The sequence below is a fragment of the Pelmatolapia mariae genome, linkage group LG10_11 (genome assembly GCF_036321145.2).
Source record: "Pelmatolapia mariae isolate MD_Pm_ZW linkage group LG10_11, Pm_UMD_F_2, whole genome shotgun sequence".
NCBI lineage: Eukaryota > Metazoa > Chordata > Actinopteri > Cichliformes > Cichlidae > Pelmatolapia > Pelmatolapia mariae.
Genome location: NC_086236.1, coordinates 73,490,049 through 73,517,846, shown reverse-complemented (window position 1 = coordinate 73,517,846; position 27,798 = coordinate 73,490,049). Strand labels below are relative to the sequence as shown.

General features: G+C 45.6%; 1 protein-coding gene across 1 annotated transcript in view; it reads right to left on the bottom strand.

Moving 5' to 3' along the window:
* The window catches only part of tg (thyroglobulin), a 28,161-nt gene extending 605 nt beyond the window's left edge, over nucleotides 1-27,556 (bottom strand). Inside the window, exons 1-46 of the mRNA XM_063487686.1 lie at nucleotides 27,487-27,556; nucleotides 17,905-18,013; nucleotides 17,590-17,687; nucleotides 16,642-16,797; nucleotides 16,172-16,334; nucleotides 15,009-15,115; nucleotides 14,632-14,775; nucleotides 14,028-14,213; nucleotides 13,397-13,905; nucleotides 12,607-12,991; nucleotides 12,171-12,209; nucleotides 11,396-11,626; nucleotides 10,904-11,008; nucleotides 10,749-10,826; nucleotides 10,543-10,646; nucleotides 9,958-10,069; nucleotides 9,703-9,864; nucleotides 9,324-9,515; nucleotides 9,068-9,195; nucleotides 8,744-8,894; nucleotides 8,131-8,280; nucleotides 7,703-7,846; nucleotides 7,224-7,385; nucleotides 7,000-7,104; nucleotides 6,728-6,837; nucleotides 6,524-6,629; nucleotides 6,242-6,436; nucleotides 5,988-6,158; nucleotides 5,814-5,900; nucleotides 4,846-4,911; nucleotides 4,611-4,748; nucleotides 4,089-4,265; nucleotides 3,834-3,948; nucleotides 3,659-3,738; nucleotides 3,167-3,310; nucleotides 2,970-3,035; nucleotides 2,732-2,866; nucleotides 2,261-2,651; nucleotides 1,994-2,081; nucleotides 1,743-1,893; nucleotides 1,466-1,659; nucleotides 1,145-1,300; nucleotides 931-1,068; nucleotides 661-848; nucleotides 435-539; nucleotides 48-188 (exon numbers count right to left, since the gene is read on the bottom strand). Coding sequence (XP_063343756.1) covers nucleotides 48-188; nucleotides 435-539; nucleotides 661-848; nucleotides 931-1,068; nucleotides 1,145-1,300; nucleotides 1,466-1,659; nucleotides 1,743-1,893; nucleotides 1,994-2,081; nucleotides 2,261-2,651; nucleotides 2,732-2,866; nucleotides 2,970-3,035; nucleotides 3,167-3,310; nucleotides 3,659-3,738; nucleotides 3,834-3,948; nucleotides 4,089-4,265; nucleotides 4,611-4,748; nucleotides 4,846-4,911; nucleotides 5,814-5,900; nucleotides 5,988-6,158; nucleotides 6,242-6,436; nucleotides 6,524-6,629; nucleotides 6,728-6,837; nucleotides 7,000-7,104; nucleotides 7,224-7,385; nucleotides 7,703-7,846; nucleotides 8,131-8,280; nucleotides 8,744-8,894; nucleotides 9,068-9,195; nucleotides 9,324-9,515; nucleotides 9,703-9,864; nucleotides 9,958-10,069; nucleotides 10,543-10,646; nucleotides 10,749-10,826; nucleotides 10,904-11,008; nucleotides 11,396-11,626; nucleotides 12,171-12,209; nucleotides 12,607-12,991; nucleotides 13,397-13,905; nucleotides 14,028-14,213; nucleotides 14,632-14,775; nucleotides 15,009-15,115; nucleotides 16,172-16,334; nucleotides 16,642-16,797; nucleotides 17,590-17,687; nucleotides 17,905-18,013; nucleotides 27,487-27,556 — 6,932 coding nt within the window. The remainder of the gene's footprint in view (nucleotides 1-47; nucleotides 189-434; nucleotides 540-660; nucleotides 849-930; nucleotides 1,069-1,144; nucleotides 1,301-1,465; nucleotides 1,660-1,742; nucleotides 1,894-1,993; nucleotides 2,082-2,260; nucleotides 2,652-2,731; nucleotides 2,867-2,969; nucleotides 3,036-3,166; nucleotides 3,311-3,658; nucleotides 3,739-3,833; nucleotides 3,949-4,088; nucleotides 4,266-4,610; nucleotides 4,749-4,845; nucleotides 4,912-5,813; nucleotides 5,901-5,987; nucleotides 6,159-6,241; nucleotides 6,437-6,523; nucleotides 6,630-6,727; nucleotides 6,838-6,999; nucleotides 7,105-7,223; nucleotides 7,386-7,702; nucleotides 7,847-8,130; nucleotides 8,281-8,743; nucleotides 8,895-9,067; nucleotides 9,196-9,323; nucleotides 9,516-9,702; nucleotides 9,865-9,957; nucleotides 10,070-10,542; nucleotides 10,647-10,748; nucleotides 10,827-10,903; nucleotides 11,009-11,395; nucleotides 11,627-12,170; nucleotides 12,210-12,606; nucleotides 12,992-13,396; nucleotides 13,906-14,027; nucleotides 14,214-14,631; nucleotides 14,776-15,008; nucleotides 15,116-16,171; nucleotides 16,335-16,641; nucleotides 16,798-17,589; nucleotides 17,688-17,904; nucleotides 18,014-27,486) is intronic.
* Nucleotides 27,557-27,798: the final 242 nt, after the last annotated feature.

The window sequence follows — 27,798 nt, the reverse complement described above, 5'->3', positions numbered from 1 at the left end:
AAATCGGCTCCAGACGCAGGACACGGAGGTTCGAGTGTTAGCCTCACCCGCTCCGTATGAAGCTGGAGACGTAGGTCATCATGGCAAGAGAGAGGCGCCGATCAGAGGAGGTGAAGCGCTGAGAGCTCATTGGATGATGAGGTGTCCCGAAGGCGAGCTGAACGTCCAGAGGAAGGTAAACGTCGGCCCTGCAGACACACAGGAGAGCCTTTTACACCCAACAGCACCTCTGATGTTTACAGCCTGATGCAGACACAGTGTAGGTCGCCATCACCACGCCGGGTGATGGGTGCTGTGGGGTAAGGATGGTCCGAGAAGTGACATCGAGCGTTTATCTGTATGTTAATTACAACTCCGCCCTCTTATCAAATATGTTCTGTGTTAGAGGCGAAGGCTGAACATTGATGTTTAGCGCTGAGTTAGACACTGCGCACCTGTCGTGAGCGCTGGAGGCCGGTTGGTGGTACAGGAAGATGTTAGCTTTGCTCTCAGCCCAGTGACTCGCCATCTGGAGCGTGGGACAGATGATGAACAGGTCTCTGCAAAGCAAACACATGAAAGCGTTCACCAGAAACACGACAACAGTGTGTGTGTGTGTGTGTGTGTGTGTGTGTGTGTGTGTGTGTGTGTGTGTGTGTGTGTGACAAAGTCGGTTCTGACCTGGTGGCGTTGTTGAGCGCTCTGGAGAACAGGTTGTATCCAGCAGCTGAGGGGCTGTGATCCAACGAGTAGAACCACGCCGCCGCCTCCTTCAGCAGCTCATTTCCCGTGGCTCCGCCCAGCGAGCGGCTCAGAGCCTCGTAAAATGCCGTCTTGCTGTCAGCTCGGCCCTGCAGAGACTCAAAGTCCTGATGAAAATTATGCCGCCGTTACTCTCTTAAACTGAACCTCTTGAGTAGATTTACAGGTAGTTTAAGCGTGACCTCTGACCTTTATCTTGCGAGCACGACTGATCAGACCATCGTGCTCTGATGTTCCCAGCAGCAGGTCCACTCTGTGGAAGGACGACCGAGAGACGGACTGACGGACCGGAGACCAGGACTGAAACGGCCCGCTGACCGCCAACAGCTGCGGGGCGAACACAGCGCAGGTGAGACACGTGACACGAGGACTTGCACCAGCACAAACCGTGTAAGACGTCTACCTTTGTCTGAGCGGCGTTGAGCGTGTGGACAGATGTTGCTCGGAGGCAGGCCGCGAGCTCAGAGGTCACACAGCCGACCTCCTTGGCCAGATCGAGGGCCTGACGTCTGGAGGTGGACGGAGTCTGAACCAGTGATGGAGAAAACGCTGACCCGCCCTGCAGGAGGAGGAGGAGATAAAAGTGATGAAGATCTTTGAGGTTGGCTCGTGGTCTGCAGGTCATCGTTCCTCTTCAGGGCATCTGCTCCACTGCTGATAAAACAACTGCACAGTTAGTCTCCGCCTGCTGTCTGGAGGAAGGAAGGACTACTCGAGGTCTCACCATCAGCATCATCCTCAGGAACAGAGGACGAGACGAAGACAGGAGGTGAAGGCTGGTGATGTCAGCACCACCACGCTCCGCCCCCACCGTCACTCTGCTGTTGTCTCCGCCCATCAGCGAGATGTGGTCTTTAACCCAGCGCAGCGCTGCCTCCTGGTCCGAGAGGCCGTAGTTACCATGGAGACCAGACTCACCTGGAGAAAGAGGTGGAGAGGAGGCCAGGTGAGTCATTTAGCGTGTGTGTTTTTCTCTCTTTGTTTGTTTGTTTGTAAGTCACCTGTGCTCAGGAATCCCAGCGCCGCCGTCCGGTAACTCGCTGTTACCACGACGATATTACCCACAGCAGCGAGGGTGGAGCCATCCAACATTCCTGGGTTCTCATTGGCCGAAGGGTTGAAGAAGAAAACCAGGACTGGAACACGCCCCCTCTGGTTTAACAGCAAACAACAGAAAAAACAGAAACAAAGATAATCAAAGAAAATAAAACGTGAATAAATGAAATAACGAGGGCGTTGAGTCAGTTTTCACCAGGTCAGCAGGAGTGAAGATGTTGAGGTAGAGACAGTCCTCACTGGAGGCTGCAGAGGCTACGTCACCAGGCTGGATGCAGCTGGGGCTGACGGGTGAAGAGATAAAGATGATCAGTTATCGGGTTTATTCATATCTGGAATCTGCAGATGGATAATGCCACTTCCTGTACAGGTGAGACCGCTGTTTTTCACTATATCCTGGTTGTGGGTGCCTTGGGTGACCACGTGCTGTGGGACAGGCGTTTGTGGTCACACGGGTAGTTACCGTGGTTTGGTGGCGTCCCAGGTTCCCATCCACTCAGCCGGCTGAGCTGCTTCAAAGCGGAGCGATCCTATTGGAGGACGAGCGTACGGGACTCCGAGGAACTGAATGACTGTCCTCCTGTCTGATGCCAGTGCTGTTTCCATGGCTATGCCTTGCAGCACCCCCTGGCCCGGGATAGAGACGGAAGTACGTGACGGCTCTGGGAAAGCACCGCGTCTCAGGTACACCTGGGGGGCGGGCTCTCTCACGACCAGTTGACAGGAAGATGAGGCGGGGGATTCAGGGGCGGAGCTTAGGCCACAGACTGTTGTGTCAGGGTACAGGATGCAGCGTGTGGCGGACTCCACCTCACTGAGTGATACAGCCACACAAGACTCCGCCTCCTGGCAGGCTGATGAGAAGCAGAGCAGAGTCAGGATCTGACAGCGAGGTACACCAAAGAGTAGTAAAAAAACCCCCACATATGGTTACCATGGAGACACCAGTCCCTGGTCATATCTCTGTCATCGGCGATATCACGGCTCACGTGGATGACATCATAGGTAGAGAGAGACGGGTCGACGAGGACTGAAGAGTCGGCGAGGAGACTCCAGTCGTCCAGCGAAACTGTGAAAAATGCTCAGGGGTGAGCGATAAAAGACGTAATGGCAGTACTTTAAGTACTTTTGACAGTATTACTGCGAGTATCTACATGTGGGTGGAGTCTTACTGTTGGTTTCGGTCGGTGGCAGGCTGAACGGAGGACAGAGAGCAGGAGACGAACTCCACTGATTCACTGCAAAGCAGAACACAGTCTTTATTCACACAGAGCTCTGCCTCCTTCAGCCTCATGTTCAGATAAACTGAAGGCCTGCCGCCTTAAAGCGTGCGTGTGTGCGTGTGCGTGCGTGCATGCGTTTTCAGTACCGGGTTTCTGGTACCAGCCAAAGGGGTCCGGTGTGGTCTTCACTGCTGACGGTCTGCAGTCCTGAGTCCTCCAGGTCGTCACGTTGTCTTCGCTGCAGGTCTGAACCCCGAGACTAATCAGAGCTAAACACACCACATCAGACCCTCCTGCACACACACACACACACACACACACACACACACACACACACACACACACACACACACACACACACACACACACACACCAGAGTTGATGTCACTCAGTGGTTTTTGCCTTATCTGCTCTTTGCCGATGTTGTGCACAGAGTGGGTCTGACTGGGAATGAGCCTGTTTTCTGACTCCACTGAGATGCTCATCGTGTTATATTCAGTTTACTGAGGTCACAGATAAACAGCTTATGCTGTAAGACTTCTACAAAATCATTTTGCAACCAGAAGAGTTACCGTTAAAAAGTATGAAGATTAAAAAACAAAAACTTTCCACACACAGAGCTACAGTTTTATGGATACCTCTGGATTTGGTGTCACGGACAAAGCCGACGCCACGGCAGCAGGGATCCTCGTCGCAACGGCGCTCGCACTCCATGAACCTGCAGCAGATCCACCGCACTGAGGTTTTACTATTTAAAGTATTTTCTGAAATCTTTCAACACGAAACCAAACATTTTGTGTGTGTGTGTGTTACCCCTCAGACAGCGGTGTGTTTTCTCTCAGGCTGACTCGGCTGCGTACAGAGTAAGAAACCATCTTCTTGAAGGAAACTCTCTCATAGAAACTCTTCACCGGTCCAGAAAGATCCACTAAATGCACACACATGTACACGCACACACACACACACACACACACACACACACACACACACACACACACACACGGTGTTTAAAAACAGCAGGAGCAGCTATGAAGTCATGACAGTGACTCTCTGAGCTCCCCTCTTTACCCTTCTTGCTGTAGGTGTTGTTGGGCGCTCTGTCCAGCAGGGGCCTGCAGGGTCGTCTCAGAGGTTTATCGTAAGCTCCACAAACTCTGCTGTCCGGATACAACGAGCAGCTGAAGAAACCTGCCGAGTCAGCATCTCTGAGGTCAGCAATGGAGCACTGCAGCTCCTCTTCACAACCTGAAACCACACAGCGTCTCAGGACTGATGGAGGAAACCACCGAGGAGCAACGCTGACGTGATGCCAGCGTGAAAGACTGAAAGACTGAGGCAGCTGTCCCGACACAGACACTAACCTGTCCGCGCATTTTCAGGGGTTCCAGCATATAAACAGCATGGCTAATGACAGGCCAACTATCAATCGGTTTGCCCTCCTTAACTCCACATGCAGAGAACTGAAGCTGCTACATGATTGGTCAATGGGACTTTTACAACAAGCAGAACCCAGAAAACCAGAATCTGCATTTTCATATTCAGATGTGTGTTCAGAGACAGATTACAGGAAGAGAAGGCAGCTTCACATACGCGTGAGACACCACAGCTGTGCCTGCTGGGAGTTGTAGTTGTTCTTGTTGAGCCAGAAGGAGAGAACGGGCAGCTTCCTCTGAGGATCCACGAGAACGTCGTCCTCAGACAGAGACGCAAACTTCAGCTGAACTGACGCTGCAAACACAAACAGAGCCCATAAAAGCGTTCGGTTCACTGACACGCTGCCAACCATCCAACAGAAACTTCAGACTTTTGTTCTGTTTGTACAAACCGTCCAGAGGAGGGCTGAGCTCAGCTGCAGCACACGAAGAAGAACCAGAACCACCGACGGCCGAAGCTGCATCACAACAACAAACAAGCAGAACTGAGACAATGTCATCAGCGAGTGATTTAAAGGAATTATTTTAGCACATTTTATTTTTGAATCTCTTTGAGAGAATAACAGTAAGTGACAGTTCCCTCAGTTTTATTTTGAAACTTTAGTTGTCCCTTCCTGTCTCATGGTTTCATTACTGGCTAGCTCTCTGTGGTGGTCCTTTTTGATCTTCTGAGAACCTCTGATCATTTCTACTATCTGGACCACCTGTTCAGTAGGGGGCGCTCTTGAGCTTGTCCAGAAACTAAACCTCGACAGAACTGTAGATGTAAATCTCACAGGAGAAACATGTTTTTGGAAGAACGGCTTAAGAGAATAAACAGATTTGGATTATAGTAAAATAACTTTCAGCAACATCACCGCTCCATGAACCACGACGACATCCACTGTCTAGTTATTGCCTGGAAACAAACGTCATCGACGGAGGAAGTCTTCACCCAACCAATCAGCATGGAGCAGAAACATTTAGGGGTTTATGTGAAGTCACTAAGAAAAACTAAAGTAAGTGCTGTTTTATTTCAGTACTGTCATCAATGCTGTTTCTGTAAACATTACAGAGTCTGATCTTTTTTTCTTGCAGGTGTAAATAATTATTATTTTGGTGTAATTGTAGCCAGTTTCTCCCACAGCAGCTCTGCTTCCTCAGAGAGGATCTCATCCTGCAGCTGGTTTATGGGCAGTCCTGCTCTGGAGATCTGCTGTGCTGTGCTCACAGAATGAGGACGTCCTCTCTATCAGACACCCAACAGCAGAGCTGGAGGTCGTGTGCAGGATGAGACTCACCGGAGAGGCAGCTGATCATAGTTCTCTGTTATGTATTTTTCATGAAGTGCTAAAATATGTCCTCAAATAGGTACAGGTACCAGTGTTCAGGTAGATGGCTTGGAAGCTGATGATGGAGGCCTGATAGTCCTTCTTGTTCTTGCTGTCAGCTGGCAGAGCAGAATCAGCTGGAAGGAAGAAACAGGAAGTGCTTTAGTCGCGTGGTTACGTGTTTTATTAGTGACGGATTTTAGCCGTGACTTGATTTTTCTTACTGATGGTGAACTTCTGTCCTCCAAAGTCAAACACAAAACTGCGTTGTTGCTCGTTGTAGGTAAGCCCCGCCCCGCAAGTGCGTTTGGCCGCTCCCTGACCAATCACATCCCAGTCCTGGTCCCCGCACGTCAGCACTGATGGAGCTCTCAACCAGCCACAGAGCAGGGTACCTGACAGAGACAAATCGAGACGAGGCACTTTAATTCATCAGCTATCACCTGTCCGTGTCTCCATGGTCTCCATGGTAACGTACCTCCCTCCAGGCTGTTCTGGTTAAGGATGAATCCGTCGCAGCAGGTGTCGCGGCTGCAGCCGTCCTGACAGAAACGATGAGCGTCGGAAAGAGAGGTCCGCCTGGAGGAGAACACCTGAGTCCTGAACACACCTGAGACCGCCTTCATCATCCTCATCCTCACAAAACTGTGCTGCTGCGAGGAAAACTCTGCATCTGAAACACACACACACACCAGACTGAGCACACAGGTACACACAGCTGCAGCACACCTCAGTCACATGGTTCTGATGATAGCAGTACCTTTCTTTCTGATGACCAGCAGATCTGAAGCTCCGCCCCTCACTCTCAGATAGCAGCTTAGCGAATCAAACAGCTCAGCCTGAGCATTACCCAGAAAACCAGTGGCCTAAAAAAACAAATTAAAATTTTATGTTTATTTATGTAAATCTGTTATTTCTAAGGATATGTGTTTATGTGTGTGTGTAGGTGTGTGTAGGTGTGTACCTGCTGGGAGGTGTTGCAGTGTGTGTTCAGGCTGTGTGTGCTGTACAGTTCACACTGAGTCTGGCTGTTGAATAACGCCACATGGTGGCAGGAAGGCTGTGCTGCACACGCTGTGACAGAAACAGCAGCAGTGTTGATGAGTTTTTACACCACAAACCAAAAATACTCCAGAGTTACTCGTCAGATTGCTGAGGCTGGATCCAGAGCAGGAAAATAATCCAGCGGCCCTGAATAATGGAGAAACTCCTGAAAATAAGAGACACGTGCATTACCCCGGACACAGGCAGTGAGGTCAGAGGTCATCGTCTGCAGCACTTCAGCATCTGCAGCTCCAACAATCAGGTCTGATCTGGGAACAGCTTGAAACCTCCTGAGAACTGCAATACACACACACACACACACACACGCACACACACACACACACACACACACTAAAGAGAATGCTCAAAAACAAACTTGTGAACAGCTGCTCTCTGATTGGCTGCTACATCTTCACCTGAGCACTCGTCATCAGTCAGAACCTTTTCGCTGCTGCTCCACTCGAGCTCCACCACGCTGTTGAAGCACCTCCACCTGCCCGCGAGGACATCCGGCTGCGCTGGCAGGAAGTCACCTCGCTGTGAGCACCGCAGGCCCCGCCTCTGGCACTCGGTCACACCTGACACACGCATGCACAAACACAAAGTGTTCGACACTCACGCTTCTCTCTATTAAGGTTTGATGATCACACTGATTATAGATCAGAGATCTTTAACGAGTTCGTAAAACATGCAGTTTTCAATAATTTTAGAATAAAATAACAGAAATATTTTGAGCCATCTGAGGCACGCAGATAGAATAAAACATAAATATAATAAACACATTAACAGGAAGTGGCTTCATGATGTAGTTTAAACTTTCACCTAAAACACAAAATCTCCCGGTTTGGTTTCAGTCACGTCATAAATAAATGAATCCTGGTTTAAAAACACTCACATTCTTTGACAGATGATGCTCCAGCAGGTGATGACCCTGTGGGACACCTGTTGCAGAAGTCCCGCCCCTCTTCGTCCTGATAGGTCCCCTGAAGACACAGATGACACACCCCCTCCTGGGAGAAACTGCCAGCAGGACAAACGACTGGAAACAGAGAAACTAGACTGAGTTACGGGACAAACAGACGACTGCAGAGACGGAGACATGGACCCGACACACCTCTTACTGAGCTCCAGGTGAAGACGCACCTGTGCGTATTTTATTCTGATATAAGCCACGAGGATCAAACGAGGCTCAAACTATGGTGTTTATACAGAAAACCACAAACGAAGGGCACCAAAGTTTGAGTGAAGGAGACCCCACACTCCCCACACTCTGAAACACTCTGCGGTCCAGAGTCTGGATGTCTGAGCTGAACAGAGACTCACCACAGCCCTCGCCGTCACTGTCCAGATGGTAACCATGGGAACAGCCGAAGCTCGGTGTAGTCACAGAAACCAGTTTGGGCTCTGATGACAACACGGAGCGCAGAATTCCCTGAAGTCCCTCCAGAAGTCTGGACTCATTCAGGAAGAGACCTGAAATAATAAAAATAAACTCAAAATGTAACTTTATGAGAAAAAAGTCTTCTAGAATAAAACCAGATTTGTACCCATTTAAACTCTCCGGATTTCACTCATTGTGCTAAACCTTAGACCTGTGATGTCATCAAACACGTTCCCTCTCAGGTCGTTGAATTGAAATTTAAAAACTTGATGAACAAATAGCTAAAAAGTTTAAAGTGGATGTCTCCGTCTTATTTACATGATTTTATTCTTGGGCTCAACTAGAGCAGCTTTGCATCGTCCTCTATTTGAAACGAGCTGTTTAAGCTCCTCCCAACTGTCTCCTGATTGGCTACTAATTGTAAACGTCAGGGTTGAAAAGAATATGAGTTTGACCTTTGTGCTAAAAAAAACTGTGAAATCATGTGAAAGCCCAAAACCAAATGGGTCACAGTGGTTATGCCCATCTTTTGTATACAGTCTATGGTCTGCTCACCAACGTCATGGAGGTCTGGGAGGTCAGAGGTCGGGAGGTCATAGAGAGCAGCGCTCCATCTCACCGTCAACCTCAGCGAGTTGTCACCGTCACACTGCAGAGTCACCGAGGAGTCGTCACATAGCGACACAGCGCGGCCTGATGAGGGAAGCTACACACACACACACACACACACACACACACACTGAATGAACAGGGAAAGAAATGTGTGTGCAGATCCTGAACTGATACATGTCCCAGAAACACAATGTTTTCAATGAGACCTGCATTCTGCATCTCCAACAATAGAGAAAATGAATACAGACTGTAAACAGGTAAGGTCACCTGTGCAGAACAGAGCCCCCTGCTGGTCATTGTGTTGAACAGCAGAGACTGTAACCGGCTGATCTGGGAGCAGGACGAGGGCAACACCCAGAGCTGCGAGGCGGACACGGACTGCGGAGGCCGAGAGACTGAACAACAGAATAAAAGTTGATTTTAAAATAAGCAAAATAGAAAACAGGTTTGCTTAAAAGTGACACACAAAAGTTTAAAAACAGTGGTGTAGCCCTTTAAGGAGGTCAGAGGTCAGGCATCTCACTTTGACAGGCTCCGCTCAGCGGCTTCTGGTCTGCATCCCATCTCCGACTCGCAGTCTCACACAGGAAGCTGCTGATAGCAAGTGAGTTCTGGTAGCCATGGTAACAAGCAAGGTCACAGCTCTGGCGTCCATCAGCTGGTGGGCGGCACACCAGTGCACCATGGGTAATGATGGGGGCGGGGCACAGAGGACCTGGAGAAGACATATACCATCAGAGCCAAGCCACAGAGAGCCAATCCACTTCCTGTTGATCCTACGGTTACTGTGATAGTAACAATTCACCCAGAGGGCGCTGATGAGCTACGAGTGAAGTTCATCAACGCAAACTGACACAGGAAGGAAATACACCATCCCGCCACAGAGCTCAGCTAGTTCTTACGGTCACATGATGGCGTGCGGCCTGTCTGTCGAGATGTTCTCGTCCTGCCCACTTCTTGTCCATTCTCGGACACGCACCAGCAGGAAGTGACATCACACTGAAGAGGAGTGAAGGAGCCATCAGGGCGACACTGGAGTCCTTGTAGCTGACACCAGCTGGGACCTGAACGCACCACACAGAGTTTACAGAGTCAAGCAAGACAGTGAATGCATCACTAAGAGGAGCGTGTGCGTGTGCATGTGTGTGTGCGTATACATGTCAGCTGTCCTGTTGCGTTTGGTGTTGCCGTTTGTATCGTCCCTCCACTCAGAGGGTTCACGCACCAGCCTGCAGCGCCCCCTGTCTGCAGCACCAAGAAACGACCGTCCTGAAACAAACACACACACACACACACACACACACACACACACACACACACACACACACAGAGTTCAGATGAAATACAACTTTATCTAAGTAAAGGCAGTTTGAGCAGCTGAAGGTCGTAAAACACTGAAAGCTACTTTCAGCTGCTCTCCTGCCACAGACGTCAGCGCGCAGCTCCGCATCATCATCATCATCATCATCATCATCCTGACAACAGCCCAAAGAAGATTTGTGTCTCCGGCTGGAATCCAACCAGAAAGTATTTTTCTTGGTTTGTTTCCCTACAAAAATCATATTCAGTGGTTTCACTGGTTTCACTGGTCGTTACGTCCCACCTGCAGTAGCTCTGTTGTTCTCATCAGCATCTCACAGTTGCTGAGAGAGATGTGACAAAGTTTAATCCCTGGCTGATGTGTGTTCACAGGAGTGTCAGCTTGCTGGGAAAAGGGTGTATGCATGTTTGTGGGTTAATACCTGCTCACAGGTTGGGTGGTAAGGTGAGGAAGTGGTGATGTCAGAGCCTTTCATCCAACCGGAGAGCAGGGAGCGAGCCTTTGCTCTCTGACAGCGAGTCAAACCTGCAGGGAAACAAACACACAAAGGTTATGATTGCAACAAAGACTGATGTGGCTAAGTGAACTTTGTGTTTGTGTGTTTGTGTGTGTGTGTGTGTGTCTTACATTTGGGCAGGCTGAGCGAGCGGCTGGTCAGAGAATCAGAGATGTACTCTCCGTCTTCATCGACACACCAACACTGACCTGAAAAACACATTTATTCTGTAAAAAAGTGTGTGTGTTCGTGTGTGTGTTTGTGTGTGTGTGTCAGAGAGACAGACCTGTGCTGTGGTAACACTGCGTGAGCAGCCAGCGTCCGTCGGCGTCACACCGAGGAGTAAACGGCTGGTACGAGCGACGCTGAGGAGGCAGCAGCATCTGAACAGCTGAGCAGGAAGAAGACGAGCGTCAGCGCGATGACATGAAGGCGGGACACGCATATTCAAATAATTAAGGAAAATGTGCTTAGTATACGCACTCCAAGAACGTTTTCTCTTTCTTTCAGATCATCTGTCTTTCAGCTCTTTGTCATTTTGTTCATCTGGTTTCTACGAGGCCTTTTTTAAAATAGTGCTTGTGTGACTCTCGTTTAAAAACCTGCACAAGGTTCAAGTCCAATGAAAAAATGTTCAGATTTTTCTTTTGTTTGTTGTTTTAGTTCCTTGAGAACACTTCCTGGGACTACAGGAAGCACGACAGTAACTACATTTTTATACCACAATAAAAGTATTTTTATATATTGATTTAAATCCTTTTGAAAGTCTGTGACTCACTGGAGAAAGCAGCCAATCGCAGAGCAGCTCTGGGGCGCCTCAGTAGCGTCTCAGAAACTTGCAGTTCCTCCTCTGATTGGCTGATCTGGAGTTCCTCACGGGTCAGACGCAGACCTTCGGCCAGTAGGAATCCATATCCCAGAGGGATGTGGGAGGAGTTAGAGAGCGAGACGACGCTCTTCACTTCCTGTCTGAAGGTCTCGACCTCGGCCAACGCCTTCGAGCACCGACCTGCAGAGACCACAACAGACTCGTTTAGACGGTGGAGGACAAAAGCTGCCAAAATCAAAACTAAATAACTAACTCATCAAATAAATGTATGTCACATGACCTAAAGATGACTTTTTAGCAATTTAGTGCGATATAAGTTGACATTTACTTTTGTTTATTTATCTTTGTTTTCATTTATAGAACATTTATCGTTTATAAATACTTTTGTATTTCTGTATTTTTTCACTGTTTTGTATTTATTTTTTAAAACATTCTTTTTTCTTTTTGCCTGATTTGCAACAAACGTATCAACAGACACGTCGTTCAGTCAGATGACAGCGAGAGAAAAGAAGCGCTGAGTTAAAATAACTGTAACCGCCTGACTGTGAGTCAGGAAATTTAAACAATCAGAGAAAGAAAGAAAGAAAATTCACGTGAAAGACAAAGTTCATCAAGCACAAAAACAATTTGTCACATAAATTAATGAAACCGTTTATGTTTAATGTCCCAAAATTGAGGCTGAACTTTGGGTCTGATTGGACTCAGGCGTCAGGTTTGATCTGACCTGCAGAGGATCGAAGCGTCTGTGCTTTTCTCTCTGGACCTGAAACGAAACAACAGAGCATCCTGTAACTTTGTGAACGCAAAGTGTAAAATACAAAAAACCCAAAACAAGACAAAACCGGATCTTTACAGAAGAACCACTTATAGTTTAGAACTGCTGTAATCTGAGTTTTTTCAAGGTAAAACTCTTGAAGCACTGCTGGAGGAAAAAGCGAGTCTGTGGTTACTGCGTCTGTGCTGCACAGCAGCTGCTCAGAATTCAATCTGATGATGAGCGAGTGTTTAATGATCGCCTGCTGCTTTTACGCTTCTTCTTGCACTTTAATAAGATTTATTTTTTTCTTCCTGTTTTTATTCCAACATAAAAAAGAGAAGAAACAAAAATTTGAGGGAAAACAATACAAATATCTCTGAGCTGAAATATTTCTGAGTCTTACACGTGACAGCGCCCCCTGCTGGCCCAGCAGTCATTGTCTTCCCATCAGCGTCCACGCAGAAGCACCGTGAGCCGACGCACTGCAGCGGCAGGAAGTCTCCGTCCTGCGAGCACGCCGGGATGTGGATTTCAGCACCAGCCGCCATGTTCGATCTCACCTCGAGGGCCACCGCCCGCGCTCTCTCACAGGGGGACGGACAGCGAGGTCGTCGAGCGACGGTCCGAGACCCCTTCACCTCCCGCCCCTGAGGGTCAACACACCAACACTCTGCACCCTGACACTGGACCTCCTGGAAAGCACCGCTCTGTGTGCAGCTGGGAACAAAGATGGCCGCCAGGTCATCGTCATCACCAGCGGAGCAGGAGCGCAGCAGAGGAGCGAGGACCTGGAAAATATCAACATTTTTAACTGATGATGGAGAAAAACTAGATGCGCACGAGTCAACAGAAGATGATGGGATGAACTGGTAGGTTAGACGCTGATGTTGTTCCAGCTTCTCTTTAAAAGCAGAACCAGGCAGGATGTTCAGGTGTGTGTCACAGTTTGCTGGATGAGATGTGAGCCTGTTCTCATGGCTGCATTTGTCCACAGGTCAGATTTAAATGGCTGAATAAGGCTGAGCCCTGATGCTTGCTGATATCAGCAGAAGAATTTCAGAAAGTCTCTGAAAGTTCTGCAGATTTCATAGATTTATTTATTTGTAGTTTTTGACCAGTTGAGGCAGAGGGAGAGGTACAGTACCACAAAAACACACCTGTTTCACAAATGCACGGCAGCGTGGAAACGTCACCTGTTCCACGGAGGCAGACTGAGAGCTGCTGAGACCCGTCAGCGTCTGCTGGAGGGTGGAGAGGAAGGCGGGGTCCTCCAGGGCTCTGCTGACAGACTGGACCAGGTCCTGGTTCCTCTGCAGGCGGACAGCGAGGGTCTGAGAGGATGGCCGGTCCAGACTGAGAGCTCCCCGAGATCCCACCGCCCCACTGAAGTTAAAAGCTGCTGCGTTCTTCAGGAACTTCCCTCCAAACAGATTCTCCTGGAAGCGCTGGGGGGAGGAGCGAGTCAGAGCCTGCAGAGCCCCGCCCACAGAGGGGAACAGGCCATGCAGGACTTCGACCAGCTGAGACAGAAAGGAGGTGGGGTCAGAGTCTACTGGGAGGAGGTCCCTGAGAGGCTGGAGGAGGGAGAGACAGGAGGCTGGAGGGCTACCAGAGGAGGCCTGAAAAGGAGGCTCAACGGGACCAGAGAAGAGACGGGACAGAGCCAGACGACGCTGAGAGCGGCAGTCAGCTGGACCTGAACCTGGAGGAGGAGAAAAGATAAACGAGATAAGACATCAGGAGGTTTGAAGACAGATGCAGAAACTGTGAGACAAATGAGAAGAAGTGTAGAAACATTCGGACCCTCTGAGCTCAAACACTCACTGCAGGTCAGGGAGTCTCCGTGCTGTCGAGTCCCAGGAAGCTCACTCCCCGCGGGGTCAACGCACCAGCACTGCCCCCCCAGCTGGCACTGTTTGGAGGCGAAGGCTCCTCCGCTCTCACAGGACGGGATGAACACGCTGTTCGCCTCCATTGCTGCTCGCCGCTCCTCCTCGCAGGGAGATGGACCTGAGACAGAGAGCAGGATGGGAGGTGGAGGTCACATACGTGTTTAAACCAGTGTTAACTGATCCAGCGGTCACCTGCTGCTACACTTTAAAACGAGATGATCCACGAACAGGAAACTTTCCATGTAGCTGTTCCATTCTACCTCCAACACTCCCAGTAGAGGATGAAAGCTCTGATATCACAGCGAGGTGTTTGTCCAGGTGCAACAATGGCCTCTGACCTCCACAACAACATGAAACACTTGCCTGACTTACACAGTTGAACACATTACAGTTAACCTACAATAAAACTACTAAACCACAGTCCAAACCAATCCAGCTAACCCAACCAGCTTTGACCAGTGTCTCCACCTTACAGCAGCGATAACTCTGTTTGAAAAGATTGAACCAGCAGGAGACGTTTTTCTAAATAATTTTACATCTGAAGTGTCCTGTGAGGGCGAGGCGGACTCCCAGCATCCTCCTCTGCAGGACTCGGTAGATGTTGGTTTGAGAGAAGGAGTGACCGGAGCGAAGACCAGAGAACGCCGAGTCGTACACCTCAGACAGGAGGAGCTCCACACCTGGGCAGAAAGAGCACACCTTCATCACAGTCACCGCTGTTATCATCATCATCATCATCCTTACTGATGTACTTATGTTCTCGTGTCTACTCATCAAATTTATCCATTCAGTCCTTTAATGTGCAACTCTGGACCTGATGATTCTGTCACAGCACTGATTCTGATGAAGATTTTCTTGATGAATAAATACATTTTGTTAGTGTGTGTGTGTGTGTGTGTGTGTGTGTACGTACCTGTGTTCTCCAGCTCTCGGCCTCGGCTGTCTGAGCAGAAGCAGTAGGAGGAAACCAGCGGGAAAAACTTCCTGAAGCTGCTGAAAGTCTCAAAGGCTTCTGGAAACCTGAAACAACAAACACACTCACAGCGCCACTTCCTGTTTTATTTTGAAATCTTTGTTTTGCTGCACAGGTGACTTTACTTCCACCCATTGCTCTTTTCACCACCAGTTTTCTGCAACACTCGTCACTCTGCTTTCCCATGTTTTCCAGGGCTTTTCCGAGTCCTGGTGTATCTTGTTACATTTTCATGTTTGGCTTTGTTTCCCTCACTGTCCCGTGATGATCTTTTATATGCACTCTGTGATCTGACCTCAGACATGGATTCAAGGGTTTTCTGCTCTACTGTCTGACTTGTCTCACATTGTTGGTGTAAACATGAGGACATGACTACAGTAAAACTTGTTTTGGGTGAAGCATCATCACTGATCCTTTAACCACAGCAGGAAATATTCTTTCAAAAGGATTAATGTTGCTAACAAGAGTTCAACTCACAAGATTACTTAATTAAACTTTAATGAAATAAACAAAAGCAGCTGCAGGACCAGCTAAAGCTCCGCCTGCAGGTCGCAGGAGATCCGGTCCAAAAGCATGATGACATCAGCAGCTGCTGCTTTCAGATTAAACACCAACCTTCAACGTTAATTTTGAACTAGTGTCACGTTTTCAAAGCCGCAGCAACAGTACGCTCATTGTTACTGTACCTTGGCTACAGTGAATAATATTTACATAATAATCATCTTTACATATTTATGTTTCATATTTACAGAGATGATAAAAACACTACTGCACACGCGCACAAGCTCCGCCCTCACCCAGCGCCCGCCTCCTGGTCCTTTCTGGCTCTGATGGAAGCATCATTTCCAAAAGTTTTATTCAATAAGAACTAAAACAGCGACTGAGACCATAAACTCATCAGGAGGATGAGTGAGGTCACAGATCATGTGACCAGTCGGCTCATCACTGTTTACAGAGCCAGACTTAAAATGCTTCCAGGCAACATCGCATTTGTGTGAAGGTGCAGGCAGGTGTGCAGGCAGGTGTGCAGGCAGGTGTGCAGGCAGGTGTGCAGGCAGGTGTGCAGGCAGGTGTGCAGGCAGGTGTGCAGGCAGGTATGTTACCTGTTGAAGGCGTGCAGCAGGTCCAGCTCTGTTCTGTCTGTGGTGTTGATGAATTTACACTGGACCGGGAGGAAGCTGCTATCTTCAGCACACTGAGGAGGAGAAGACGACCTGGAGGAGCTGTGAAGGAGCCGCCTGGACCTCACCTCACAGCCGCCAGGACCTGAAGGTCAGAGGTCAGCAAGTCGATGAGTCTGATTATCTCAGACAGTCCAGCAAACACAGTTTAACAGAAATCAGAGCAGGAGGCGGGAGGAGGAGACAGAGTAACAGGTTTGTATAAGCTGGTAAGTTAAAAACTTTGTGTTCAGATAAACAAAGATTAGCCACATGAACCACGTGCTTTAAACTTCATTCCAGCTTCCAGTGAAGAGAGCAAACAGCCCACAGAGCTCCAGCAACACCCAAACACTCAGAGCTGCAGCACTAAGCAGCTGGTTTCACACCCACTCTGGAGAACAGAGACTTACAGCGGCGGGGTCTCCCGTCTTGTCTGGTCCCGTAGAGCTCCATGCCGTCCCGATCCACACACCAGCACTGCCCCCTGCTGGAGTCACACTGAACTGGCTCAAAGAGGCCTGAAGGCGAACACCGCAGGCCGGCCTGCAGCTGGCAGGGAGACGGGCCTGCGCACACAGATACTCACGTTACTGTTCCTCCTCCGAACTTCTTCTTGCTCTTTTTGTGTCTTTGTTTGCTCTTTTGTACCGCTCACTGCTTCTCAGAGTGGAGATCCATGAATTTCTTATTCATCATCTTCTGTTTTTATTTATTTAGATTTAAATTTTTATAAAGTGTCGATTTTAATTGAGATAATAGCAAAATAGCTTATCCCACATAACCTCCCCACTCTGCTATTTAAATTTGTTTTATGTCTTATGCTTTTATGATTGTGTAAACTGCTTGCTCTTATGTTGCTTTTATTATTCTGCTGTATTATTATTATTATTATTAAAAAATAAAAAAGGAGAAGAAAGCAGATCATAATAAGAAACATGTGTTTAGTATTGTAAATTTGTGTATATAAAATCTAAATGTAATCCTTTAATCTTTATAAATAAAAAATTCTCAGAGCTTCATTTTCCTGAAGTTAAATATTGAAATATGCAAGAAAAAAATGTTAAGAAAGATTACAGTAATGTTTAAGCTATTTATGATTATTTTTATATGAATGAGCAATTTTCAAAAGTTTGTGTTTTTTATTTAAAACTAATGATGTAATTTGTTTTTATTATCATTTTTATTCTTTCCTACCTGTCTGTGCTGTATGCTGTTATATGTTGATTTATTTTCCACATTATTATCATCATCATCATCATACAACATCACATCTCCAGCAGGAGAATTAAACGTGATGTTAAGAGCAGAGGAGAAGGTTTACAGCTGATTTCCATCAGACGTGTTTTGGTGTTTCTCACAGTGAGGAGCTGAGCTGCTGGTTCGAGTCCCGATGACCTCCTGACCTTCAGTGTCGACACACCAACACTCCTGACCCCGCCCACTGCATTGCACAGGTCTACACACACACACACACACACACACACACACACACACACACACGTAGAAACTGTTAATCTGGCTGGTGAATATAAAATGTTTGAGGACTTCTGTATAAAGCTGTTCGTGCTTCATAAGTTGAACTTTTTAAAGTATTATATATGAGTGTTCATATTGTGGCTCAGAGGTGCTGCTGATATTTCGTTATCAGGATTATAAAAAACCAAATCCAGCACCTGAACCTGCCGTCCTCAGTGCAGTGAGGGATCTCATCTTGCTCTTTGGCAACAGCGACGCCTCTCAGCAGCTCACATCGGCTCAGTGTCTCTGACTCCAGCTGGTACTCTGAACAACGACAGGAAACATCATCATCAATGAACGGCAACAGGGGCGGACAGACGAGCGCCTTCAGCAGCGGCGTCTGTCCAACCATGACGGGGACGACGTGCAAAACAGGGAAAATGCTAAAAACACAGAATTATTTATTGTCATCAACAAACCTGTCTTTATCCAAGTGTAAACACCTGCAGACAGGCAGGACGTGAATACCTGTAACTGTAACAGAGACTGAGCACTAATGTCTCACCAACGGAAAGAGTCCTAAATGCTTTAACACCGCACAGAAGGAAACAAAGCAAGGATGGACACGTCTGCTGAAAGATGAGTGAAGTTTATGTCAGAGTTAGTGAGCTGCTCGTCATCAAGTATTATTTAAGACAGTGTCAAGAGGAGAAATATTTTACTGCTATTATTTGTTGTTATTTTTATAATCATCATTACCATTTCATTATTAATAGTGATGTTGCATTTAGATGCATTCAGATGTTCAAATATATTGGTATTATATAAGTCTTTATTCTAGGTCCAAGAAGAACCACTTTAAATTGTTGAGTTGAATCTATAATTTAAAGGTTTTTGAATGTTTTTATATTCTTACACATAGTCTTCAGTGGGTGACAGGCGGAGTTGCAGGCTGACAGGAAACACGTCTGCAGGGCATGCTTCTGCAGAAGCGAAACTGAAACCAGAGTCTAAGTGCAAGTTAAGAGCAGGTTATTTTTTTATGCATTTATCGCTGATTAAGCTTTAAGTAGTTGTATTAGATTGGAACATTTGTTTTATACATTTTACATATAAGTCAAGATTGGCACACACATAGTTTCAGTTGTGCTGGCCTTCTGTCTAGTGGAAAGGTTAAGGTCTAGCTGGGGAGCTGAGAGGTGAAACAAAGTGCAAGCAGAGGCTGACACATACACACACACACATCGTAGATAGACTCAGTAATATAGGTAAAAGTTAATCTTATGTTTTGCTTGCAACTGCAAAAATTGTGCGTGCATATGTGACTGTTTGATGAAGAAGCAGGTGCAGGATGTTCTAGAGACAAGCGACAGCGAAGGCGAGCGTCCGGGGACAACAGGAAGGCACCTGGATGGAGACGAGACGATGTTCTTTTCAAACTATGTTAAAAGTCATTGTGGTTTTGGTTTCTGCCTGGCAACAGAAAGGGGGGCTGTACTGTTTCACCCCTATAAATATTGGGTTCTGACAATTGTAAGGGAGTTCAACACTGAATCTGTACAGTGTTGGCTCCACGCTGCGTGTATTCATTAAAATGCCGTCTAATTGCACCCGGCCGGATCAGTGGTCATTATTTTGGTCTACCTCCTCAATTCCTGAACCCAACATTTGGGGGCTCGTCCGGTGGAAAAAGGGGGATTTTGGAGGTGTAGACGGAGAGATCCGGGGTCCGTGGTGATTAGACGGGCAGACACTAATCAGTGGTGAAAGTGAGGAGGCATTCCCCGGGGCATTTAAAGGTAAGACACGGCCTGTTGAAATATATTTCCAAAAGGTGTCACATTGGGCATGTCAAATTAAAGCCTGGTCACTGTAATTACTGGTGAAGGTCTGTTTTGATTTTGGTGATAATGAAAGTAATAAAGTACAGTACTGAGAAAGTTAAAAGCGGTTGGAGCCGCTGAGAGAATTAAGAACGGTTGGAGCCGTTGAGAGAGTTAAAGCAGTTGGACTGCTAATTTAGTGTGGTAGGGAATTTGGTCATTTTGTGGGTGAGAATCCCCATTGGTCAGACACGTTGGACGTGCTTCAGTTATACCCTTTTCTGGGGGGTTAACGGGTGTTTCAAAGTATTATAAATTTTCTAGAACGGCAGCTGGGCTGCTAAGAAGCGCATAGCCCGGACGTTGCGATCCCTCCTCGATGTGGACGCGCATTGTTGACCTATCGGCGAATAGGATTAGCTCGGTTTGGCTTGACCATGGGGTACAGGGCATCCTGAGATAAGCTAGTGGTTGGACCACTTTACCGTTTGGAACGGTATCTGCGCTTTTTTGGCCAGCAGAAGTTGGACTTCGGGCATGTAACTTTAACTTAAAACTTCGGGGAAGCCTGGGATGTGAAATGCCCAAAAATAGAGCTTCAGGCAGAGTTTGGGTTGGTTCACGCTTTTAAATTGAGTTAGGGATCTTAGAAATTGGGCCAGAAACTGTTGGACAGATACTGGTTAATTGATTACAAAAAAGTTGGACTTTATCGGTTGGACCGTTAACTTAAATTTGTCAAAATTATATAGGTTTTTAAAAGGCCTAAAATCTGTGCAGTTGTATTTATAAGATCTGTGTAAAATTATGTATAAACAGTGGTGTGTGATGAGTCTGACTGAGTGACAGGATGCTACAGTCCTGTGAGTTATTTTTAGAGAGCCTGTGAGAATGCAAATGAGGAGCGGTGACGCGCATGGAGAGTGTTGCTTTCAGTTTAGAGTGTGATTGAGCTTTATAAATATTGTCTGTAAATTTTCCTAAATGCCTGTGACTGAGATGCTGGTTTTGCTCACTAGAATTGTATAAATAGAGTGTGGATTGATTACTGTAGATGTATAGGAGTTGACTGACTTTTGATTGATATATATATAGATTGAGTGCATTGTACAGTACCTAAGACCAATATATTATTTTAAAGTAGTAACCTATCTTGAGCCACAAATGCTGGTGTGTTTTATTTTTTCAGTTATGTGTGTGCTGTGAGAATGATTAGAGGTTTAAATTGTTTTTGTTTGACTTGCTTTTATGATTATGAAAAGGATGTCTAAAATACTCCTAGGAGAGTGTATTTTGAGTGATTTTAACTGTGTGAATGATGTAAGTATTTGAGTGACTGTGCGTGATTTGTATAAAATAAGTAAATAGGTAATAATAACACTCAGGAGGTTGATAGTAGAGTGAGTGAAAAAGTGGAAGTTTAAGAGAAAAGGCAGTGAGTGAGACGATTACTGAATGACAAAAGAGCTCTATTTAAAAGTGTGAGTGAACTAAAGCTGTATTGTTTTTAGATGAAGATTTAGTAGAATTAAAGAGGGTCTGTAGACTATAAATACGATGAAAAACAAAAGAGTTAGATTAGTCTGAAGAAACAGGAAATATGGCTCTGTGTGCCTGTGTGTGTGTAACCGGGGCTGCATGCCCATAAAAGGAACGGAGTGTGTGAAGAGAGAACCCAGAGAGAGAGACGAGTTAAACTCTGGGTGGAGAAAGCACAGAAGAGAAAAGAAATGAAAAGGATATTAATTGTATGGTTTAGTGTGTTAATACAGGTGGAGGTCTTTAAACCTGGAACCGTGAGTTCAGCAGCAAAAGCATAGATCAACACAATTGGGAAAACAGGCCAGTTTTTTGGCTAAAAGTTGATAGCTTCACCTGTCACTTTGTCCGGACTCTGAGAAGAAGCTTAAAGGACAGTTAATCTCCTGAGGAAGACCGACAGAACATCATGGAAGAATTGACTGCAGCCAAAAGGCAGTGCAAGTGAAAGCATTAACACTGACGACGACTGATGAGTCCAGCAGTATGAATGAAAGCACGTGATGCAATATGCCCAGTTGCTGGTGAAGAACAGTGGGATATGTCTGCTTGAAGGCACTGACTCTCATATTTGCCATGCGTGAGGTAATCTTGAGAGAGAAGACTGAAAAGATGGATGGAGAAGTAAAAAAAAAAGTGCAAATAAAATATGACTGTATGACGACTCCAGAAGCAGAATGAAGGAAACCACGTGACAAAACATGCACGGGGAAACTGGAGGCTGGTAATGAAAAGTGTCACATGACTGGGGGGCACTGAGTCGAAGGCCCTGAACGTGATATTTTGCCAGACTGGAACTCAACTTAAGAGAAGAATACTGAAACATCAAAACAGAGAAGAAACAGACTGTGTTTGTTGGAGCTTTGAAGGCCGGACAGGACACTGTGAAGAGAGGGACCGGTGTCAGGTGAAGCAGGACAAGTTTGACTGCGAGTATATAGGATATGATTGGGTTGAAATTTGAAGGCTGGACTTTTGGTGGTTTAGGGAGGTCCACCACGTCACAACAAACAGGTAAATAATAGAGAAGGTAAAAATAATGAAGGTAAATAACTGACAACTACATTAATGAATAGAAAACACACATGCACAAATTGTTACATGTGAAATTATTTTTGGAGAGAAGCAGAAGTGAGATAGTTTGAATCCAGAACTCAGAGGAAAGACGCATTAAGTAAAGCTGATTACAATTTAAAATGCAATGAAGAAACAGCTTACACTGCATTTACATGACCCCATAATGCAAGGAAGAACACGCTTACATACATGACATAAGTTGGTATTTCTGACCAGAGAAAGAGAAATGGGTCGTTTAGGTACCCGTGATAATAATGAAAATGTCTCAGTTTTGTTATTTTCAGGAGCAAAGCAGACCTGGACCAATTCTCCACAGCCGCGGTCAGAAGAAATTATAGGTTAACATCAATGGATATGTTAAGGCAAGTTTCTGGTTGAATTGTTCACAGCATGATGTGTCCAGGAACCTGAAAGCAAGCCCTAACTCCTGGCTGAAGACTAGGAGGGCTGTTATTTAAGGTGGGAAATCGAAAAGTTTGGGCTAGTAATTCGGGAAGGAGAAAACTGACTGTTTAACTGGAGAATTGTGAAGGAGTCTGAATCACTGCAAAGCAACACATACAAAATGACCCACACAAACAGAAAATGCACTAACCTTAAGAAGATAGAGACAAGCTTGTGAAGAGTAATGCAAAGATAGTGATTAAACTTGGCTAAAGGACACAAACACATGCAATTAAATCAGCTTGCTAATTGTATGAGTGATAGAATGGTGTGAATGTTTAATAAGATAGATAAAAGCTTGAAGTTGACTCAAAAGAAGCTGTATGACAAGGGAGTGAGTTATGGAAAAAACAAACAGAACAGTGATTAAAGTAGTTTTTATAAGAGTGAGTCAGGAGTGCTCTTGCACTGAATGATCAAAGCAAGTGATTAGTATAGAAAGAAAATGAAAATAATTCAATAATGTGATAAGGTTTAAACATGCATTTTTCTTGTGAAGTTGGCTGTTGAGCTGTGAGTCACTATGCAAATTAGCTGGAGTGAGTGAGTGACAAAGACACTTCCTGTGTCTGTGTCTCGGAGGCTTTCAGTTCGAGAGAGAGCGGTGGCGGTTGAGGATTATTGGGCGAAATATATAATGGTAAAGTAACAGGATAATTGATTACGGTGGTCAGGTCTGTTCAGAGATGCAGATTTGGACAGGATATTTATAATGTAGTGATGATACGTTGTTGTAATGGGTGTATATCTTATGCTGAATGTAAGTATGGTGAAGTGTCTAGGGAGACGTGTGGAAAACGGTGCAGCTTTTGACGGGGTTTTCGGTGTGTTGAACGGGTGACATTTGGGATTGGTTAAGATTTGTGAGGTTGCTGTTTTTATTTTAATAGAAGGAGTTTTAATAAACATGGACATGTCGAAAAGGGCCCATAGTTTTTGTAGTAGTGCACTTAGGAAAAACCTGTCAGGTGATTTTGTTTTGTACTTTGATGAGCTAATAAGCAGCTCTCTTTTTCTCATTTTTTGTTCTGAAGCAGGCCTGGAAGAGGGTGAGCAGCGCTGACAAAATTCTCGGGAGAACAAAATGTAAGGTGGGCTTTTCAGATTGTAATTGGCTGAAGAGGAGTCCATCGTGGGGACCTGATTGGCTGTGAGTCTCTGTCTAAAAGGATTGTAGCGATTCAATCCAGACAAAAGCCTAAAGGACTATTTTCCTAAAAAGGACAACAAAATAAAACAAATGATTGAGCTCATTTTGCTGATGTGGAGTATCTGATTATTTGAAGGCTCGATATCAGCAAACATCATGTGTGAATGCGTGTGAGTGAATGTGAGTGACTGGACCAAAGAGGGGATGAATGAATGTGGACAAACAGTTTACCATGCCAGGAAGAGAAATGGGATGCTTTGTTTTGCTTTTGTCATAAGCAGGACAAGGGGGAGACTTAATTCGGGGGATGCTGACTTTTGAGTTGCTTTGAGGGAATTTCTGCTTTACTGACTGGGGTTAGATTCGTATTATGCTGATATTTCTGCTGCTATTTTTTATAATGTATTTGTTTGATGATTGTGCTGTTTTGGGGTTTCTTTCTTATAACACAGATTGGATCATAAAGGGGGAGAGTTGGTTATGAAATGTAAAGTACAGGTTTTTGTTTCCAGGAAGTTCCAAGGATCCAGACTTTGCATGAAGCAAGGAGTTTGAGAAGATTTGACATAATGATTAGATTGATTTTATTCCTTAAACACAGGTTTTTAGGGCAAAATACCTGGGAGGAGGATGGCTGTAGTGTTTGAGTGTTTAGAGAGATGATATGACTAACCTTTTTTCCCTTTAATTTCTTAAGCCTGGGTGACACATTTTGAGTTTTATTTGGACACACATGGGAAGTCCAAATAAAAAGGGGGATTAAATTTGAAATGGGTTTTAGGATGAGTTTATAATTATGGGGTTTTTTGTGATAATTTAGATATGGTAAAACTGAGGCAGGAATTGTTATTTTTATGTCTAAGCTAAAGGAGTAAAATGAACTGAATTCTGTTCAGAAGATAAATGGTGTCCATAAGAAGTTGCACACCAAACTTAAAGGGAAACTGTGGGAATAACAATAATAACGGGAAAGATTAGTGAAATTTTGATGAGCAGAAATGTGTGATTTCTTTTGATTTGTAGAATAAGCTGTTATAATGTAGGCTTTAGAAACAGATATTAAATAGATTTATTTCTAGGGTAGAGGAGAGCTTTTTATGAGGATATTAAAAGTGTCACTGACCCAAAGGAATAGCATTGAAGATTACATACATAGAAATGATTTCATACACATTGCATTCAGGATGTTGATGATCAGATAAGGGAGAAGAGAGCGAGCAACAGGAAGTGGATGTGAAAGCAGCACTTTGAGAGTTTTATACATGATGAGTGATGTTGAATAATATATAGAAATGAACGTTAAGTTGAATCAGGTTTAAATGAAGAGAGCAATTGAGGGACATAAGGTAGGGAAGTCGTAGTAGGGAGAAAGTGTTTTCTATCCCTTAGAGGAGAAGATGTCCACTAGAGAGGGACCTAGAAAAGGAGCAGAGACCACTTAAGCATGAAGTGTTTTTAAGTAGGAGCTGGCATTTTATTATTAAGACCACCTAGATGACATGGGGTTGTCTGGTCCGCTAAGTCACAGAATGCCAAGAGAGGGTCAGAGTGGGAAAAGTGATCCTAATGTACATGACGTCATGGGTGGATAGGGAAGCAGATGAATGGGCCAAGGAGTGACCCAACATAATGTATGGCGACCTCTGGTGGTCCAGAGGTCGAGAGAGGGAGTGTCAAGAGGAGAAATATTTTACTGCTATTATTTGTTGTTATTTTTATAATCATCATTACCATTTCATTATTAATAGTGATGTTGCATTTAGATGCATTCAGATGTTCAAATATATTGGTATTATATAAGTCTTTATTCTAGGTCCAAGAAGAACCACTTTAAATTGTTGAGTTGAATCTATAATTTAAAGGTTTTTGAATGTTTTTATATTCTTACACATAGTCTTCAGTGGGTGACAGGCGGAGTTGCAGGCTGACAGGAAACACGTCTGCAGGGCATGCTTCTGCAGAAGCGAAACTGAAACCAGAGTCTAAGTGCAAGTTAAGAGCAGGTTATTTTTTATGCATTTATCGCTGATTAAGCTTTAAGTAGTTGTATTAGATTGGAACATTTGTTTTATACATTTTACATATAAGTCAAGATTGGCACACACATAGTTTCAGTTGTGCTGGCCTTCTGTCTAGTGGAAAGGTTAAGGTCTAGCTGGGGAGCTGAGAGGTGAAACAAAGTGCAAGCAGAGGCTGACACATACACACACACACATCGTAGATAGACTCAGTAATATAGGTAAAAGTTAATCTTATGTTTTGCTTGCAACTGCAAAAATTGTGCGTGCATATGTGACTGTTTGATGAAGAAGCAGGTGCAGGATGTTCTAGAGACAAGCGACAGCGAAGGCGAGCGTCCGGGGACAACAGGAAGGCACCTGGATGGAGACGCGACGATGTTCTTTTCAAACTATGTTAAAAGTCATTGTGGTTTTGGTTTCTGCCTGGCAACAGAAAGGGGGGCTGTACTGTTTCACCCCTATAAATATTGGGTTCTGACAATTGTAAGGGAGTTCAACACTGAATCTGTACAGTGTTGGCTCCACGCTGCGTGTATTCATTAAAATGCCGTCTAATTGCACCCGGCCGGATCAGTGGTCATTATTTTGGTCTACCTCCTCAATTCCTGAACCCAACAACAGTTACTTAGATCTTGGAGAAATAGTGGATACATTCAACTTTTATATTACAAATATCAACATTAATTATAACTGAAAACACAAAGAAAAAAAAGACAAATTAAAATCTGATACACCAAAGTCGAGCAATGAAAAAAAGCTAAACACAGGCTGAGAAAACGAGGAGGCACCGATCTGCATCCACACGGGAGAGGAGACAAAGGAAAACAGGAAGTAACCAAGAGACAAATAATGAACATGAAGGAGGAGACCCGAGGGAGGACGCACAAGAAGAAGGTTGAACTTTGATTACAGTTAACCTGAAAGATAATTTAAGGTGAAAATCTGCCACAGCCTGGTTTTGAGGGAATTCAGACTCTTAAAGGTGAACAGAAGGAAAGAGCTGTGCTGAAAGCCAAAATCAGAGAATTACTGCAGTCGTCCGCATCTCGCTAACAACCGGCTCTCTGCTGTTCACAGGAACTGCACTAAACTGCACACATGATGAATAAGAAACCTCGTGTTCTGTAACAGCCATAAACACTGATTTAAACGCTGATAAATGAGCACCTGCAGCAGGTGAGACTGCTGGCTCCACAGTCTGATTAATCACTCAGTCGTTCAGAAACCGGCTCGTAGTTTCACACTCGGCGTCGTTACCGTCCCCTCGTTAGTCTGGAGGACTCGTCTGGACACTACTGCTCTGACCGAGGACTGTGCAGGACGGATTTACAGTTTTTAGCTGAGCTGTATCGGCTGAGGTCCCGACCCTCAGAGGGTCACTGCTCCACTGCTTTCTGCTTGGGTTTGAAGGTGGATCTGATTTTTGGTAGAATACGTCCTTTTGGACAGTTCAGCTGTGCCCGTGTGTCCTTTAAATCTAATGTCCACTGACTCAGTTTCACCTCCCTCAGTTTTAATTTTAAAATGTCATTCTGCCCAAACTGAATACAACAATGATCTTCAGTAGGAACCAAAGCAGAGCTGTGAGCAGGAAACAAATGCAGGTAAAAAAAAATAGCACCACCAACTTCCCTCCATCACTGTGTTAGTTTTAATATCCTGGATTAGTGCACCTTAAATAAAACTCTAATGAAATCCGAGCACAGTGGCAGACTCACAGGTGACAGGTTCAGGTGTGCTTACCTGAAGCTTTGCCCTGCAGCAGCGCGGGGCAGCAGACCAGGATGCAGGCAATGCGGAGCAGCCAGGCCATCGTCTCCGTGGTGACAGACCGAGGTTCGCTGCCTCCTTATAAAGCTGCACAGCTGCTGAGTCACCGTGAGGAGGCCCTGCTGAAAAACACTTCTTCATCCATCGGTGTGGAACCAGGAGTGCTCGACTCCAGGTCAGGAGGCGAGCGGCGAGCCGTGAAGCCTTCTGATTGGATGAGAGGAGCTCTACAACTGGTGGCTCCGCCCTCATTGTGATGGTTTTTGATTCAGGTTGTGAACAGCC